A 19451-nucleotide genomic window follows, 5' to 3' on the forward strand; every position below is an offset into this window, starting at 1 on the left:
ATCTGTAAATTCCGACAATAGGACCACATCAGCCTAGCTTGGGTGACATATCCTTCCTGTAGGCTATTCTGCCCCATTTGAACCTGCCGACTACGAGTAGTAAAGGTGTGTTTTCTCAAGGGCAAATCAAGATGCTGTTACCAGAAAAGGGGGAATGAATGCCAGAGAGGCAAAATCAACATTCTATTTGGAGAAGGTGACAGAAGAAAACTCTTAATTTGCAGCCTCTCATACTGATTTGTAAAATTAAAAAAAAAAAAAAAAAAAAAAAAAAAAAAAAAAAAGGCAGCCAGGGCGGCGGGGGGCGGACTCGTGGTCCTGGCCCGGGCTGGGGGCGGGGCCTCCAGGTGTGAGGCTTTATCAGCGCTGAGGCGCAGGCATGCCTGGGCTTGGTTTTGCTTGTGAGGGTCATAAGATGGGAACGCTCCCGGAACGTAGAAATATCCCGCCGTGGGTTAAAGTTCCCGAAGACCTGAAAGATCCAGAAGTGTTCCACGTCCAGACGCGGCTGCTGGAAGCCATGTTCGGCCGGGACGGATGTCGAATCCCTTACATCGAGCAGGTGAGCAAGGCTATGCTCGAGCTGAAGGCTCTGGAGTCTCCAGACTGCACTGAGATCGTGGTTTACGGCTCCTGTATATACAAGCTCCGAGCCAAGTGGATGCTCCAGTCTATGGCTGAGTGGCACCGCCAGCGCCAGGAGCGAGGGATGCTCAAACTTGAGGAAGCCATGAATGCCCTCGAACTAAGCCCTTGGATGAAGTGAACCAGCTTCCAACCAGGATGAAGGCCAGGATGTAGAGATTAGTTAGTGGCCAGCGTTGGAGTGATTTCTCCAGCTTGGTTTAAAATCTGTTCCAGCCTGAGGAGTTGAGGGAAAATCATGTTTAGGGGTCTCTACCTTGGGTCTGAGTCTTGTTGTGAATATCTTTGATGGTTGCCAATAAAAAGTTTTTCTTCCCCATTTTAAAAATTAACAATAAAGTTTTAAATCAGTAAAAAAAAAAAAAAAGGCTAAATCTTCGATACATTATTGAATTCTTTAATATCTTGATGGCAAGCAGATTGATGGCTGCACATTTGGCATCCTTTGTTTTATGGATTTTATTTTTAATTGCAGATTTTATTTGGCAATCTACAGTAAATTCTGTAAACTTGCATAAAGTTTATGAATAAAGAACTATTAAAAAAAAAACAACTACTACTACTACGAGTAGTAAAGGTGTGTTTTCTCAAGGGCAAATCAAGATGCTGTTACCAGAAAAGGGGGAATGAATGCCAGAGAGGCAAAATCAACATTCTATTTGGAGGAGACAGAAGAAAACTCTTAATTTGCAGCCTCTCATACTGATTTATGTCAAATTAAGTTGGTTAAATGGAAGTAATTTATAGCTTTTCTAAGGATCCAAGCTCCTTTGTAAAAGATTCTGAGCTTTTCCCTCTGGGAGATGAAAACTCAGTTTATCATCAGATGTCTCTGACATCAGTCTCTCCCTCCTAGACTACCTTGCACACTATGATCAAATTAATCTTCCCAATGCATGGCTCTAGTTATAAAACAATCCTAACAAAGAAACCATATCCCCACCAAAGTTAAAGATTTTCTCTGTCACTCAAGGTCCTTCCATGATGTCACCTAACTTACCTTTCCAGACTTATATGATGTTGCTCCCTTTGTGTACACCAAGTCAGTGATTTTGGGAGTCTGTTACTGTGACTGATTGACTCTAGAGTATTCTGATATAACTGACATTTAATGTATCAGTCAGAGATTTGGGCGTTAACTTTCCTGTTACTTTTCCTTTCTGGTTTTAAAGGTACAACAAAACGATTTATGAATGTGAAATCTGACCCTTAATATACAATGTTTTTAATCTAGTCAGCAATCGTATTAAACTAAGTTTATCCTTCTAAAAATAAGAAAATGTGCTAACTCTTTATGATAAAGTACTGTGAGAGATATAAATAGCACTTTCTTAATGGGAAAACCTATTAGAGAATTATTTTCTCCACAGCATTCATCCTTTTCCCATAAATAAAATATTTACAGTATATAATTATATCTCCTGAATATCAAAGACTCAGGAGAAAGATACTAGTTTTATTTTTAAACACAAGTGGAACTTGTAGTAAACTGCACTACCTTTTTCAGAATACATAAAACAAGACATGTTTAGAAATAGGTCACCTGGATCTTTAGCTATTTCATTTAGGCTAAATGTCTACACATTTTCACCTTTAGCTAAAAGTAATTTACATGCACAACCAATTTACTAACTACAAATTAATTTATACTAAAAGCAAATAGATGAATTGTGACATGAGTGAAATTACTTTTAAATACATTAATAAAATGTATAAGCATATCATTATTTTCATTTAAGCCAACTATGCTGTAAGCTACCTAGACAAGATGATTCACATTTTACACTTTAATACAAATTTCAGAACATAAAAGTATATTTTCTATTGTTCCAATGCATATTTTATCGAAATACAATATTTATAAAACAAACAGCTCCTGCAACAAAGCCAACATTATTAAAAGAGTTAAATTATTTATTAAAAAAATTTTTTTTAGAAACAGGGTCCTGCTCTGTTGCCCAGGTTGGAGTGCAGTGGTATGATCATAGCTCACTGTAACGTCAAATTCTTAGGCTCAAGTGATCCTCCTGCCTCAGTCTCTCAAACACAGCTGGGACTACTGGCATGTACACCATGCCAGGCTTGTTTTTTTTTTTTGAGACGGAGTTTCGCTCTTGTTATCCAGGCTGGAGGGCAATGGCGCAATCTCGGCTCACCGCAACCTCCGCCTCCTGGGTTCAGGCAATTCTTCTGCCTCAGCCTCCCGAGTAGCTGGGATTCCAGGCACGCGCCACCATGCCCAGCTGATTTTTTGTATTTTTAGTAGAGATGGTGTTTTACCATGTTGACCAGGATGGTCTCGATCTCTTGACCTCGTGATCCACCCGCCTCGGCCTCCCAAAGTGCTGGGATTACAGGCTTGAACCACCATACCCCGCCCAGGCTTGTTTTTTAAATAGAGACAAGGCGTCATTATCCTGCCCAGGCTGGTCTTGAATGCCTGGCCTCAAGTGATCCTTCTGCCTCAGCCTCCCAAAATGTTGGTATTACAGTCATGAGCTACCACGTCTGGCCAAAATTAATTTTAATGGCTGTAGTGGAGCCAATTTTCCTCATTATGTAACTACAGGGAATTAGCACACTTATGGTTCTTGAATACAACAAAGAATGTGGTATTGTAAGTACATACTGTATATAAATTTAGCCAAACATCCATATCCAGACTTCCAAACATTCAAGATGTTAGATTGACTTTTGATTTTAACCTACAGTTTTTGAAAATAAATTTAAAAATTCCCTCCAAACTACTGGTAACACATTCCTTTATGGTTTGACACAGCAGATTCGAGGAATTAAGAGTTTTCTGTGTTTCCTCAAATCTTTCTCTCGGGGTAGCCATCAATCATCTTCTTTCTCAATATAGGTCTTTGCATTAACCCGTGCCATCTGCCTGGCTAAATACCTGTCTCTAGCTGACATTACAGTTTCTTCGTTGTTCCGCTTTGCAAACTTGCTTACTGCCTCAGGTGGTCTCTCTTGTTCTTTATCCTTCTCTTGCCTTTCTTCTGTGAGTCTGTGTTTTGCTCCCAGTGATAGTTCAGAATTAGAGAGTTTCTCCTGGTTTCTTTCTTTGTCCTTTGCCATGTTTCTCATTTTGTTGGATCTTTCTTGGTCAAGAAATTTATCCTTTGCCCTGGAACTTGGGCTGCTTTCCTTTCTGTCTCGATGTCTTTCTGAAGACTGAACACTTACTTCTCCTTTTTCTCTATCTCTGTATTTATCATTATTTTCATATCTTTCCCTCCTTCCTTTCATATGTTCTTCCTTAGCTTTGGTTTTCTCTTCCTTCTCTCCTTTCTCACGGTGTCGGTTCTGATCATTTTGCTGTCTGTCCATTTCTTGTTCTCTTTGGGAATATCTCTCCCTGTCTTTCTCCCTTTTCCATTCTCTGTCACTTCTTTCTCTTAGGTCCCTCGTCCTTGGTTTATCTTCCTGTTCATGCCTCTTCCAATGGGAATCTCTATGACTGGCATCTCTGTGCCTATGAGAATCTCTTTCTTTCCGGTAATCACGGTCAGTGTCATGGTTCTCCTGGTCTCTGGATTGCTTCTGCTGGTGCTGATCTTCTCTTTTCTCATGTCCTCTCGATGTTCGTGATCCTTTTGTGTGGTGTCTGGCACCATGCCCTCTTTCTTCACTAGGCGACTGAGAGTCGTTTTGATTCCTGTGGTGCTTGGAGTCATTCTCAGGGGTCTCAATGACCTTTTTTCTTCTGCAATTCACTGTAGTTTCTTCTTTTTCATCATCCTCGCTGCTGTTAGCAACAAAGTCACTGTCTGCATCTGGGTTTTCCTCTACTTTCACATCAGCTTGAAGAATGTATTTCTCTTGTGGTATTCTGTTTTCTACTTCATCGGAGTAACCCCTTGATTTCTCTTTCTTTACACCAGATCTTAAGGAAAACAAAAAGGGCGGGAAAAAAGCCACATTATCAGTTGTAATAAGCAGATAAAGGGTTCATGTAATTTTTCTCAATACTTAAACCAATCCATCTATAGTGATATATACCATCTGATTATACAAATACAAAAAGGTGCTGATGTCTCTGCAAACTAGTATTTTCAAATTTAAACCATTCCAAATATTTTCAATATTTGTAGAAGTGAAAAGAAAAAATTAGCTCTTGTCTGCTAGAACCTACAGGCAAGAGGTCTGTACAGGTCTTTACTTTTTTGGTAAGCCTAAGACAAAGAATAATTGGGAAAAGCAAGATATGTTTTGGATCTAAGTTCTGTTTTCCCAATATGAAGGTTAAGTTGTAACTCTTGGATTTTCGTTTCCTTTCTTATTTATTTATTTAGATACAGGGTCTCACTCCGTCACCCAGGCTGGAGTGTAGCGGCACAATCTCGGTTCACTGCAACCTTTGCCTCCCAGGCTCAAGTAATCCTCCCACCTTAACCTCCTGAGTAGCTGGGATTATAGGCATAGGCCTGTACTACTACACCTGGCTAACTTTTGTATTTTTAGTAGAGACTGGATTTTGCCATGTTGGCCAGGCTGGTCTCAAACTCTTGACCTCAGGTGATCCACCCAACTCAGCCTCCCAAAGTGCTGGGATTACAGGACTGAGCCCACACCCAGCCTCTTTATTTAAAAAAAAAAATTATAAAAATAGTCCTAGAAATACATGAAGGTAATCTATGCACAGCAAAATAGTGGCAAGTATAATCCTAAATATTTACTCTCTCTCATGATGAAAAAGCACTAGTATCCTGATACACTCCTTGGCACCTATCACAACAAAATTAAAATATATTAATTTGTCCATTAGAAGCAATAACACTAAAATTATATTACCTACATGGTTCCATCTGGCAAGTACAGTTAACTTTATTTATACTACTAACACAGTGACTATAATGTAAATAAGAATCATTCAGTGATTCTTACTAATCACACTAACAGCACAACAACTTCGGTTCTCCAGGAATTACTAGCAGAACTATCTTGGCTAAAGGACATACTAACAGTTAGGATTTCGATTATTCGACTCTGAGAAGTACAACTACATCAACAACATTACAGAGTTTCATGGTAGCCTCATAAACATTCCAGATGAAACTCAAACACAAAGCCATAATGTATTATAGTTTCCATTCAAAACCTGAATCTTCAAATACAGTTTCTTAGGTTCAAACTTCTCACCAATTTTGTAATCAAAACGTAGCAGTGTAGGGAGGGAGTGGGGCATAAATTTAACTTCCTCTCTTCACCTTAATTCTATTCTCCTACCTCTTCCCTTCCTTAGCAACACAGACCCAGATCTACTCAGAACATTTGTTAAATTTTTTTTTGCTTAGGACAAGACTCTTTTACCTTCAGCTACATACTTATGACATACTCATCTCACCATTCCTATAATACCTTATAACTTTATTCAAAAATAAAGTTATCTCTAATCATTTACCTTCTAGACCAGCACTAATAGAAATGCCTCAAGAAATAGTAATGTTTATATCTGAGATGTCCAGTATGGCAACCACAAGCCAAATATGGCAACTGAGTATTTGAAATGTGGCCACTGTGATCAAAATTTTCTATCTTATTTACTTTAAACTAATTTAAGTAGCTACACATGACTAGTGGCTACATATTGAACAGTGCAGTTCTAGCCCTTGATATGTAAAGTCTTACATTTTATGAAGGCTGTGTCCTATTTATGGAAAATAAACCACTTTCCTTTTTATATACTATCTGAACATGCATATAAGATTTATATTGTAGACACCTAATTCTTTCCAAATTTCTTAATTCTGCTAGCAATCATTTTAAGGTACTAGGCACCATCGTTTTAAGGACCATGAGGAATACCTACATTTTTAGTTTAAAAAAAAAAGGTGGCTAGGTGCAGGGGCTCATACCTGTAATCCCAGCACTTTGGGAGGCTGAGTGGATCACTCAAAACCAGGAGTTCGAGACCAGCCTGGGCAACATGAAACCCCATCTCTACAACAAAAATACAAAAAGAGGCTGGGCGAGGTAGCTCAGGTCTGTAATCCCAGCACTATGGGAGGCAGAGGTGGGCGGATCACCTGAGGTCAGGAATTCATCAGTCTGGCCAACATGGTAAAACCCCATCTCTACTAAAAATGCAAATATTAGCTGGGTGTAGTGGCATGTGGCTGTAGTCCCAGTTACTCAGAAGGCTGAGATAGGAGAATCGCTTGAACCTGGTAGGCAGAGATTGCAGTGAGCAAAATCGCTCCATTGCACTCCAGCCTGGGCAACAGAGCGAGGCTCCATCTCACCAAAAAAAAAAAAAAAATTACAAAAAGAAAATTGGCTAGATGTGGTGGCATGTGCTTGTAGCCCCAGCTACTTGGGAGGCTGGAGTGGGACGATCACTTGAGCCCATGAGGTAAAGGTTGCAGTGAGCTATGATTGAACCACTATACTCATTCATCCACCAGGCAACAGAGTAAGACTCTGTCTCAGAAAAAAACACATTTTGATTTTGCTCTCCCTTGAAGATTGTGCTCTCCGTTGAGAAGACCCCTAAGTCACTTAAAAATCCAGAAACTTCATACATTAAAAGTCTGTCTTTGGTTTTACAAATAATATTAAACTCAATCACTGTGTTTCAATGTAACAATTTCTGAGAACTGCAGAATAAAAATGGTCTTAAACTAAATCTGTAGGTTTTAAAATCAAGAAACTGCAAATTTCTAGCCATTCATTTAATTAGGTAATGCTGGCTGACAACACAATATGCAATGCTGTAATCTTCCATCTTTCAGAGGATTAAAATGACCCCACAAACAGATTATTAACAATATCTTTCTTCAAAATATTTCATATACCACATCTCCTCACCTGGCTTCACGAAAGCTGCATTTAGGTATTTCCTCTTCACCAACTGCTTGATTTAATAGGTGCCTATAAAATCCACTGAGATCTTTCTGCTTAGTTACATCTAAACATGCTAAGAGAGAGAAAGTAAAAATTAGAATATATTTATCAAGCCATAGCACAGTTTCTTTTTATAGATGCAGAGTATATAACATGCAGTGTATAAACTATTCTCTGCATCAGGAATTGGCAAACTATATCCTAAAGGCCAAATTTGGCCTGTTGCCTGTTTTTATAAGTAAATTTTTATTGAAACAAAGCCTTGTTCATTTGTTTATGCATTGTCCAAAGCTGCTTTTGTACTACAAAGGCACAGCTGAGTAACTGTGACAGAGATCATATATACAAAAAGCCCTGGCCAGGTGCCATGGCTCAAGCCTGTAGTCCCAGCACTTTGGGAGGTCGAGGCAGTTGGATAACCTGAGGTCAGGAGTTCAAGACCACCCTGGCCATCAGGGTGAAACCCCGTCTCTACTAAAAACACAAGAATTAGCCGGGCATGGTGGCAGGTGCCTGTAATCCCAGCTACTAGGGAGGCTGAGGTAGGAGAATGCTTGAACCCGGGAGGCGGAGGTTGCAGTGAATTGAGATGGCACCACTGCACTCTAGCCTGGGCAATAACAGCAAGACTCCCAAAAAAAGCCCTGAAGTATAAATAATATCTGGCATTTATAAATACAAATTTATAAAGTCTTAAAATATGAATACTAAAATACTATCTGGTTCCTTACAGAAAGTTTTCCGACTGGCACTCTAAACACAGTATATGCTTAGACAGAATGTTACAGACTTGGTTTTCTTCTACTTAAAAACTGAAGAGACCAGGGGCACAGTGGCTCATGCCTATAATCCCAGAATTTTGGGAGGCTGAGGTGGGCGGATCACCTGAGGTCAGGAGTTGGAGACCAACCTACCCAACAAGGTAAAACTCCACCTCTACTAAAAATATAAAAATTATCCAGTGGTGGTAGTACACACCTGTAATCCCACCTACTTGGGAGGCTGAGGCATTAGAATCACTTGAACCTGGGAGGCAGAAGTTGCAGTGAGCCATGATCGCACAACTGCACTCCAGCCTGGGCGACAGAGTAAGACTCTGTCTCAAAAAAAAGCTGAGAGTTTGTCAAAGTATTTGTAGAACATGGTGGCTCACACCTAGAATGCTGAGCACTCCCAAAGCACTTTGGGAGGCTGAGGCAGGAGGACTGCTTGAGCCCAGAGTTCAAGACCAGTCCTGACAACATACTGAGACCCCATCTCTACAAAAAATACAAGACTTAACCGGGCATGCTGGTATGTTCCTGTAGTCCCAGCTACTCAAGAGGCTGAGGTGGGAGGATCATTAGAGCCTGGGAGGTCAAGGCCACAGTGAGTCATAGCTGAGCCACTGCACTCCAGCCTGCGTGACAAAGACCCAGTCTCAAAAAAAAAAAAAAAAAAAAAAAAAAAAAAAAAAAAAAAAAAAAGGATTTTATAAATACATATTCTACTTAGATCTTGATAAATAATCATGAGCACTAATGCATTAAGATATTCTTAATTCATCCCATTTTTATTCTTTCTTCAGTTAATATTATTCTTTTTCTAATTGTCCTGTTGATGCTCGAGTGGTGTTACTCTATTGTTTTCTCATCCCAGAAAAATATGAACTAGGGTTTAAAATTATATTTATATTGTTTCTGACAAATGTTATGGTGTTATATTTTGTAATAAATGTTTTTACATTTCAAATCATGTTGTAAGGCAAAAGCCACAAAATGAGAACTAAGGGAAAAGTCTAGTAGAATTAATAGTTACTGAAGAGTTCAACTGTGTTTTTAGTTAAACGTCCCTCTCTGTTTTATACTACTATATAATACCATATATTTTGAGTCTTGGATTCCTATATATAAATTATGATCGCAAACTTATAACCCAAAAGTTCAGCGACAGAGTAAACAGCTAACCACAGGGTAGAGATTTCATGACTGTCTCCTTGTGCCTTTCCCCCTCTTTCATTTTACCTTCCAGTGCAGCAGCCCTTTTTTCTCTTTCTTCTTCTTCAGCTCTCTCTTGCAGTTTTTTCTTATATGCAGATGTCACAAATGCCTCTTTATCATCAAACTCTCCCTTTTCCATTTCTCGTTCTCTCTGTATTTTCTTCTCCATTCTTTTTTCCTGTTCCTTTTTTCTGATCTCAACTGCTTTTAGCAAGTTGTGAATATACTTGGGCTAAGGAAATAAAAAAGATTTAGGAAAAGAGTAAAAAAAAATTGTAATTGTTATTACTGTTATAATTTTATAATGAATTCATTAAGAGATGATCAGCCCAAATAAGATTGTCTTCCCTACATTATAAACTTACTAGCAAAATTAATATTGAAACTGTTTTCAATTAAAATTTAGGTGTAGCAGAGAAGTAATTATTTATAATGCAATTTAACTTTTAAAAAAATTAAACTAAATATAATTTTTTTCTCATTCTTTTTTCTGGTATTCTCTTAATTTAAAAAAATCAGAAAAGTTCCTATTAGTTTTTCACATTTAGTAGAAATATGATTTAAAGGCCAGGCGCGGTGGCTCATGCCTATAATCCCAGCACTTTGGGAGGAGGCGGGTGGATCATGAGTTCAAGAGATCGAGACCATCCTGGTCAACAAGGTGAAACCCCATCTCTACTAAAAATACAAAAATTAGCTGGGCATGGTGGTGCGCACCTGTAGTCCCAGCTACTCGGGCGCTGAGGCAGGAGAATTGCTTGAACCCAGGAGGCGGAGGTTGCGTTGGGCCGAGATTGCGCCATTGCACTCCAGTCTGGGTAACAATAGCAAAATTCCGTCTCGGAAAAAAAGAAAAAAAAAGAAATATGATTTAAAATAGTAGCTTTAATGTAATTTTGTATCATCACTCTACTGATAGATAACTGTCAGATGCAAATACCCTTAAAAATCAGCCTGTGCTTGTGAAAGAACAAGAGGTAATAGAAAGAAAATCTGAACTTATTTCAATTTTTTCCACTCCCAAATTTTTTTCTCACTGAAAATAAAATCATGATAGGTGTAGGCAGATGATTCAGTTACCAGTTAGGAAGAAATAAAAAATGAGAGGATAATAAAACACAAATAAACATACACAGGGCAGGAGCAGTACAAATTTGGTACATCAGAATTTCTAAGAAAAAATTTTCAAAAAACTATTTGCAAAGGTTTCAAAGCAAAAAACAAAACTGTTAGATAATTCACTTGGCCTATTAGCATAATATATATAGTGCTTCTTGAGTCCTAAGATCAAATCTATAATATCTGGAACTAGGTAGTCTTCACACTTCACGTATCTAAAAGCTTTTTCTCAGATCATTCTCATGTTAAAATAAGATTAAGACACAAAATGTAGGTCAAAGTCAAAGAAAGTTTGTTATTTCAGCTTACAAACCTTTCGGTCTTTCCCCAAAAGCAATTTGGGATTATTTTCTTCCTTTTGTTTCTGCATTTCATCATAAATACTGTCATATTCATATACAGTAGAATCTTCTGCAAGGGCCTTCTGGATTTCCAGTTTGGTCTTTAAAAAAAAAATTAAATATGTTTCAAAAATATGAGCTAGTCAATAGATACCACAAAGTCTATGTTTTTTGAGAATGGTTAAAAATTAAAAATATATCACAAAAATTACAATCATATTTTAGATAGGAAATAGGAATGTAAATTATGGAGCCAAGCAGCTGGGTGTGAATCCTAGCTCTACACTTACTAATTAGTCTGGACAAGTTTGTTTATAATCTTTTTGTCCCTTAATTTTCCTCATCTAGAAGAGAAAGAATAATGATTTTATTTATATTCTAAGCTATTATAATTAAATGATTAAACTTACAATACGTAGAATAGACACTGATAGAGAATAAATATTCAATAAACATCAACTATTATTATAATCGATTCATTTGTATATAAATATCAACATCAAAAGGTCAAAAGGTCCAAGGTACCACAGACACACCTAACCCTGGTTTTAAAAGGCCTGTATTATGTATTAAGCTTTCAGTATCATTTTTAGAGTTGTCAGACTTATATAAACCCTCTGACTTTATCATGTATGTTCCTTCTATCTTAAATGATGTTTTTTCTTCCTCTTTCAAGCTATCAAAATCTTATCCAGTGTTTCAGGGCCAGCCCTACTTCTCGTATGAGCCCATTTCTGAGGCCTCTAATCCCCAATGATCTTTCTTCTAAACTCTGAGGAACATTCTATTCTGCAAAATTGAACCCTTAATTAATACACTAGACTTTTTTTTTTTTTTTTTTTAAACAGATGGAGTCTCGCTCTGTCACCAGGCAGGAGTGCACGACATGATCTTGGCTCACTGCAACCTCTGCCTCCCAGGCTTCAAGCGATCCTCCCATTTCAGCTGCCCAAGTAGCCGGGACTACAGGCATATGCCACCATGCCTGGCTAATTTTTATGTTTTGTAGAGACAGAGTTTCACCATGTTGCTGAGGCTGGTCTTGAACTCCTGGGCTCAAATGATCCTCCCACCTCAGCCTTCCAAAATGCTGGGATGACATGCCTGAGCCACCATGCCAAGCATGGATGTTTTTACTTTCTAATTGTTTTGCAAATCTTAGCCTCTTGCCCCAGTTTGTAAATTCCTGAGGTACAGAGTCTACACACTTTAACTTCTTTCTGAATTGCTACATTGTCTAACACAGAACCCAAGAGGGATCCTTTTTAAGTGATCCAAAATTATTCAAAAGAATCTATCTGATAGACTTGGGTTTTTACATACCAACATTTAAACTCTGAATGATGCACATGCTAACTGAAAAACTTCTTTTTCTAGAATATTGATATTAAGAAATTCATTATTTTCGCTTCTCCACCTTTAGAAAAAGATTCTCCTGCGCAGATATTATGAATTGGCACTCCTGCTCCCTCCCCAAAACCAGCCTGGATGACACAAAGAGGGAAACATGGAATCTAAGAAATAATCACCACTACAATAACAAAAAGCAAGGGAAAAGGGAGACTAAGGGCTGTTTTAAACTGTTTAAGCTGTTACTACAGGTGCGCACCACCATGCCGGGCTAATTTTTATATCAATACAGAACATTTTCAAACACAGAGAAAATATTTATAAAAACTGACTGTAAACTGGACCATAAAGTAAACCTCTACATCTTTTAAAGGCATGAAACAATACAGCGCAATGTTTTGGTATCCAAAGTAACCATGTTAGGGGCCAAGTATGGTGGCTCACATCTGTATTTCCAGCACTTTGGGAGGCTGAGGCAGGCGGATCATCTGAGGTCAGAAGTTTGAGACTAGCCTGGCCAACATAGTCAAACCCTGTCTCGATTAAAAATATTAAAATTAGCTGGGCATGGTGGTGTACTCCTGTAAACACAGCTATCAGGAGGCTGAGGCAGAAGAACTGCTTAAACTCAGGAGGCAGAGGTCACAGTGAGCCGAGATCGTGCTGTATTCCAGCCTAGGTGACAGAGTGAGACTCCAACTCAAAAACAAAACACCCCCCAAAAATCAAAGTTATCATGTTAGGAATAAGTAACAAAAAGGTAATCAAAAACCTCCATATGTTCAGAAATTAATAGTACATGGGTCAAGCAAGTAATCATAATGCAAATCAGAAAACATTTTGCATCAAACAATGAAAATACTGCCTATCAAAATCTGTAAGATCCAGCTACAGAAGTACTTAGAGGGGAACATACAGCCTTAAATGCATATATCAGAAAAGAGAAAGAATAGAAAACAGAGAGCTATGCACCCATCTCAAAAAGTTAGAAAAATAACAAAATAAACCCAAAGAAAATAGAATGAAGAAAACACGAATCTGTCAGGACAGAAAATGAACTAGAAAAAAGCAACATGTACATAGTATTATATTAGCTCATTGTATAAGGCTAGCCAAACCTTGGTATTATCAGACTTTTTCAATCTGGATAATTACAGTGAAAGAAAAGGAAAAGTACCCTATTTTGTCGAATCTCACTTATGATGTAAAAATCCTCAATACTTAAAAACTCCTAATAAAACTTTAGTAAGCCATATGCAACAATGTATAAGAAGGATAACATTTTATGCTTATATTAGGTTTATACCACTTCTGTGAAGTTACAATGATTGATTTTCTAATGTTAAGCTGACCTTTCATTACTGGTATAAAATCAACATGGTCATGAAGTAATATCCTTTCGGTATATAGCTCACCATTGAAACAAACAAAACCCTCAAACTAAGAAAAGAATTTCCTTAGATTAGCAACAAGAGACCTACAGCAAATATTATATTTACTGATGACATGCTAAAAATTTTCCCAGTGAAACAGGGAATATGACAGTAATGTTGCCATCGTCACTTCTGTACACTTGAGGTCCAGATAAAAGAAGAAAATAGTAGTTTAAAGTACCCCATTTCAAAGAGCACTTTCTTTAAGATTTAGTAAATGCAATCAAGCTAGTATTCTTCATAGTAAAATGAATAGTTTCAATTAGTATGAATGAAGGCATTTGACGAGTTGAATCAACCAAGTGGGGAACAAAGGGAAGAGTATGAAATATAGGTGCAAGAAAAAAGCAGCAGAAGGCAGGTGAAAGGTATGAGTTGTAGCAGCATTTCCAATTTCCAAGCAAACTATGAAAAAGTCTTACTAAACAGATAAAGTGGCTTTGAACAAGATAGAGTTAAAAATAAAAGTAGATTTGGGATTCATGCGTTAAATGAAGAAGAAAAGGCAGCACAAAAATATTAAATTAACCCTGGAAAACAAGATACCTGTATTACCTTGGAAAAAAGTCACCTAACTCTACAGAACTAAGTCTCCCATTTATAAGGTGATGAAGCTGAACTTGATCGTCTTTTCAAAATTCTGATTCAAAGCACTCCAGTATTTACGTTAAATAATCACTTTTTTCATGTTCTGTATATTAAATGTATATTAAATCATTCTGAGGCTGCTGAGTTATACATTGCATTTCACTGTGAAACTATGACATTATCTTAAAATGACTATATACTTCTGTGACAATTCCTCAGGGAAGGAGTAAAACACAGTGGTTAAAAGCTTAGACTCTGAGATTTCACTGTCTAGTTTTGAACATAACCCTACCATTTATTAACCATGTGATCTCATGAAAGTCACATAAATTCTTGCCTTCATTTCCTTAACTATTAAATAAGAATTATAAAAGCATATATCTCATAGAATTATTGTAAAAATTAAAAATCATTCTTAAAACGTAATTGTCATAATGCCTGGCACACAGAAAGTGCTTAATAAACTTATCTTTATGCAGGTTTCCAGTTAGACATAAAGGAAATAGGACCAAAAATGGTAAAGCTAATGTGAAGAATTTAAAATGAAAAAGAAAAGCACCTTGTTATTGTTTAATTTCATTACATTCTACAGCAGAAAATCTAAGATACACTAGTGGAGAAGCAGAACAATTAGTAAACCTTCAGGCCTACTTCTATAATTGGTAGTATTATCATAAGGAGCACTTTAGCCTTTTTGAGTTTCAGATTTCTTAATTAGGACTATGGGCAAATTTATGAGAACTGTAAAAGACAAATGTATGTAAAAAGTACTTGGAAACACTAAGGTACTAGCACGTCTATTAAAATTATCAGGCTAGGTGCAGTGGCTCATGCCTGTAATCCCAGCACTTTGGGAGGCTTAGGTGGGCAGTTCACCCAAAGTCAGGAGTTTGAGACCAGCCTGGCTAATATGGAGAAAACCCATCTCTACTAAAAATGCAAAAATTAGTGGGGTATAGTGGTGTGTGCCTGTAGTCCCAGCTACTAGGGAGGCGGAGACAGGAGAATTGTTTGAACCAGGGAGGCGGAGATTACAGTGAGCCAAGAGTGCGCCACTGCACTCCAGCCTGGGAAAGAGAGCCAGTCTCTGTCTCAAAAAATAAATATAAAAAAATAAAATTATCTGATATTCCTCTTTCTTGGTAGATGAATTTCAAATAATTATAAGTTTGTGAAATCACCTTGGTTGTGAAAAGGTTTTTTTTTCCAAGTAAGCTCACTAGCAACAATTTAATAATAAATAACAAGTTAAACAATCCATTATTAGACTAATCTGTAAATAGAACTAGTTTATTCTATAGCACAGCAATGAGAAGCTAATTCTTCACTGTGTTTTTCCTTAAACCTACTGTTTTAGTCTCAGCACTTAGATACCAAAACTGATACTTAAAAATGAGTCAAAATGCTTCACTCAGTGCACTTAGCCCAGTCTTCTACCTTACCTGTTTCATGGCCTGCTTCTTAGCAGCTTCCCTCTGAAGGCTTTCACTCACGGAGGTCTATAAAATAGAAATACATTGTCACTTTTTAAACATTAAATTTAAAATTTCTTTTCCAGTAAAGTTGAGTGTCCCTTATCTAAAACATGTGGGACCAGAAGTGTTTTGGATTTCAGATTTTTAAAATACTTATTAGTTCGGCATCCCAAACCTGAAAATCTGGTACCTGAAATGTTCCAGGGAGCATTCCCTTTGACCTTCACATTAATGCTCAAAAAGTTTTATATTTAGGGCATTTAGAATTTTAGATTTTCAGATTTGGATACTTAACCTGTATTCTGGTTGGCAATGGTGCCTTACTTATAGTTAAAAGGATAACAATACAAATTAAACTAACATTTTCAGAGTTTTTTTTTCCCCCCTTAAACTTTAGGAAATTAATGAATTTACACTGTAAATCCTCAGAATAGACTATAAGGTGTCAGAGAAAACAGAATGGTACAGGAAAAAAATGAGGAAATATGAATTTTTAGTTCTAACTTCACTACTGTCACCCAACCTTTATGGATTTCAATTTGCTTCATGTGAACATGTGAGAGTATATATAAATATGCGTGTGTGCGTGTGTGTGTGTGTTAAATGGGGAAAGACTGGACTAGATAATACTTCAGGTACCTTCTAACACAAAAATGGTATGATTCCCAGCTTACAAAAAGCAAATTATTTTAATATTCACCACTCAATATAGTATACCAAGCTCTCGGTTTATGCTTAAGGCTTAAAGACAGCAGTAACTATCTGTGGCTATAATCATTCAAAAACTATGTACCAAAAAGCCTTCCATACCAGGCATGTTCTAGGTCCTAAGGATAGTAAAAAGCAAGAACAGTCCTAGGACAGAGACTGAAACAAGATCTTGTTTCAGATAAATGGTCTGAAAGGGAAGACAAAGAGATACATGGTTGGGCTCGGTGGCTCATGTCTGTAATACCAGCACTTTGGGAAGCTGAAACAGGAGGATCACTTAAGGCCAGGAGTTTGAGATCAGCTTGGCCAACAAGGTGAAACTCAGTCTCTACTAAAAATACAAAAATGAGCCGGGAGTGTTGGCGCACACTTGTAATCCCAGCTACTTGGGAGGCTGAGACACGAGAATCACTTGAACCTGGGAGGCAAGACGCTGGAGTAAGCTCAGACTGTGCCACTGCACTCCAGCCTGGGCAACAGAACCATACTCTGTCTCCAACAACAACAAAAAAAGAGACAATTACAATATAAATGTGATAAGCAACGTAGTAATGGAATAAACAAACAACTGTGGGAGCCCAGAGCAGAGAAGGAAACTAATGTATGAGGAATCAGGAATATCTTCCCAAAAGAGATATGACATTAGACCAGAATCAAAGAGAATAAATAAATTTATTTATTTATTTTTGAGATGGAGTTTCCCCTCGTTACCCAGGCTGGAGTGCAATGGCGCGATCTCAGCTCACCACAACCTCTGCCTCCTGGGTTCAGGTAATTCTCCTGCCTCAGCCTTCTGAGTAGCTGGGATTACAGGCACGCACCACCATGCCCAGCTAATTTTCTGTATTTTTAGTAGAGATGGGTTTTCACCATGTTAACCAGGATGGTCTTGATCTCCTGACCTCTTGATCCACCCGCCTCGGCCTCCTTGCTGGGATTACAGGCGTGAGCCACTGCGCCCGGCCGAGAATAAAAATTTTAAACAATGCAAGAGGGCCAGGAGTGGTGGTTCATGCCTGTAATTCCAGCACTTTGGGAGGTCAAGGCGGGTGGTTCATGAGGTCAGGAGATGGAGACCATCCTAGCCAACATGGTAAAACCCGTCTCTACTAAATACAAAAAACTAGCCGGATGTGGTGTCCTGCACTTGTAGTCCCAGCTACTCAGGAGGCTGAGGCAGACGAATTGCTTGAACCCAGGAGCCGGAGGTTGCAGTGAGCCAAGACTGCGCCACTGCACTCCATCCTGGTGACAGAACAAGATGCCGTCTTAAAAAAAAAAAAAAAAAAAGAATGCAAGAGGAAGATAGGAAGTAGTCATCACATGGGCAAAAGTAAAGACTTACAAACAGCTAAGAAAAAAATACTTAAGAAAAAATGTAAAAGAATAAAAAAAAAAAAGAAAAAATGTTTCCTTAAAAGTGTATTAGGCGGCCCGGCGCGGTGGCTCAAACATGTAATCCCAGCACTTTGGGAGGCCGAGGCGGTTGGATCACAAGGTCAAGAGATTGACACCATCCTGGTCAACATGGTGAAACCCCATCTCTAATTAAAAAAATACAAAAGATTAGCTGGCATAGTGGCACGTGCCTGTAATCCCAGCTACTCCAGAGACTGAGGCAGGAGAATTGCCTGAACCCAGGAGGCGGAGGTTGCGGTGAGCCGAGATCACGCCATTGCACTCCAGCCTGGGTAACAAGAGCGTAAGTCTGTCTCAAAAAAAAAAGTGTATTAGCCTTTAATCACCAGAGAAATGCAAATCAGAACCACTATGAGGTACCAACACACACCTGTTAGAATGGCTATGATGAAAAAGTAAAAAAAATAGCAAAGGTTAACAAAGGTGTTGGAAAAGGGAATTCTTGTATACTGCTGGTGCAGATGTAGACTAGACAGTCACTGTGGAAAACAGTATGGAGATTTATAAACAAATTAAAAATAGAACTACCATACGGGCTAGCAATCCCTCTTGGCATATAGCCAAAGGAAATGAAGTCACCGCCTGGTAAAGGTATCTTTACTCCCATGTTCACTGCAGCATTATTCGCAATAGCCAGATATGGAAACAACTTTAAGTACTCATTGACGAATGGTTAAAGAAATTGTGGTACATATCTACGATGGAGGATTATTCAGTCTTTAAAAATGAGATCCTGCCATTTGCCACAACATGAATGACCCTGGAGGACACTGTGCTATGTGATAAGCCAGACACAGAAAGAGAAACAGTTTATGACATCACTTGTAAGTGAAATCTCTCACAGAGATAAAGAACTTAAAAACAGTGGTTAATAGGGGTAGGGTGGGAGGAAATGGAGAGAGATGGGTCAGAGGATAGAAGGTAGCAGATATGTAAGATGAACAAGTCTAGAGATCTAAGGTACCACGTGAGGACAATAGGCAATAAAATTGTACTGTATACGGTATTCATGCTAAATGAGTAAATTGTAGCTGCTCTTGCCACAGAAACAAACAAAAAAAACTATGTAAGATAATGGATATGCTAATTTGTAGCAACCTTTTTACCATCTATAGGTATCCCATAACATCATATTATATACCTTAAATATGCACAATAACTTTTTTTTAAAAAAAGTTATCAGGATTTACAAATATACTGACACTGAACTGTATAAAAGGGTGAATTTTATGCTATGAAAATTACATCTTTTTAAAAAGCCAAAATAAAGCTACTGACAAATTTTTAAAAAATTTTCTTGCATTTGTGGGGGCCAGGGCTACATGAGCTACTTCTGTCCCTTCCTCTCAATTTTGCTGTCAGTCTAAAACTGCTGTTAAAAAAAAAATGAAGTCTTAAATATAAAAACATATGTGTCAATTTTAAATACATATATGTACATAAAATCCTCAGCCCTAGAATTAAGGTAGTCTAGCCTATTGACACTTGCTATCTTCAGCTGTAAGTATCAGCATTGTTTTTTTTCTTTTCACGGTAACA

General features: G+C 37.9%; 1 protein-coding gene and 1 pseudogene across 6 annotated transcripts in view; one reads left to right on the plus strand and one right to left on the minus strand.

Annotated features, from left to right (window-relative positions):
• The first annotated feature begins 390 nt into the window (after positions 1–390).
• On the plus strand, positions 391–1012 carry LOC103793191 (developmental pluripotency-associated 5 protein pseudogene; annotated as a pseudogene). The gene has a single exon (XR_013535806.1). The product of XR_013535806.1 is annotated as a developmental pluripotency-associated 5 protein pseudogene (transcript).
• Positions 1013–1089: 77 nt separating this feature from the next.
• NSRP1 (nuclear speckle splicing regulatory protein 1) overlaps positions 1090–19451 on the minus strand; it is a 68153-nt gene continuing 49791 nt past the window's right edge. For all 5 annotated transcript variants that reach the window (XM_002748344.7, XM_078373924.1, XM_078373923.1 and 2 more), the window contains 5 exons: positions 15750–15806; positions 10909–11037; positions 9501–9708; positions 7462–7570; positions 1090–4537 (listed from right to left, as the gene is read on the minus strand). In XM_002748344.7, coding sequence (XP_002748390.2) covers positions 3484–4537; positions 7462–7570; positions 9501–9708; positions 10909–11037; positions 15750–15806 — 1557 coding nt within the window. In that variant the 3' untranslated portion in view covers positions 1090–3483. The remainder of the gene's footprint in view (positions 4538–7461; positions 7571–9500; positions 9709–10908; positions 11038–15749; positions 15807–19451) is intronic.

Source organism: Callithrix jacchus, chromosome 5 (genome assembly GCF_049354715.1).
Source record: "Callithrix jacchus isolate 240 chromosome 5, calJac240_pri, whole genome shotgun sequence".
NCBI classification, from domain to species: domain Eukaryota; kingdom Metazoa; phylum Chordata; class Mammalia; order Primates; family Cebidae; genus Callithrix; species Callithrix jacchus.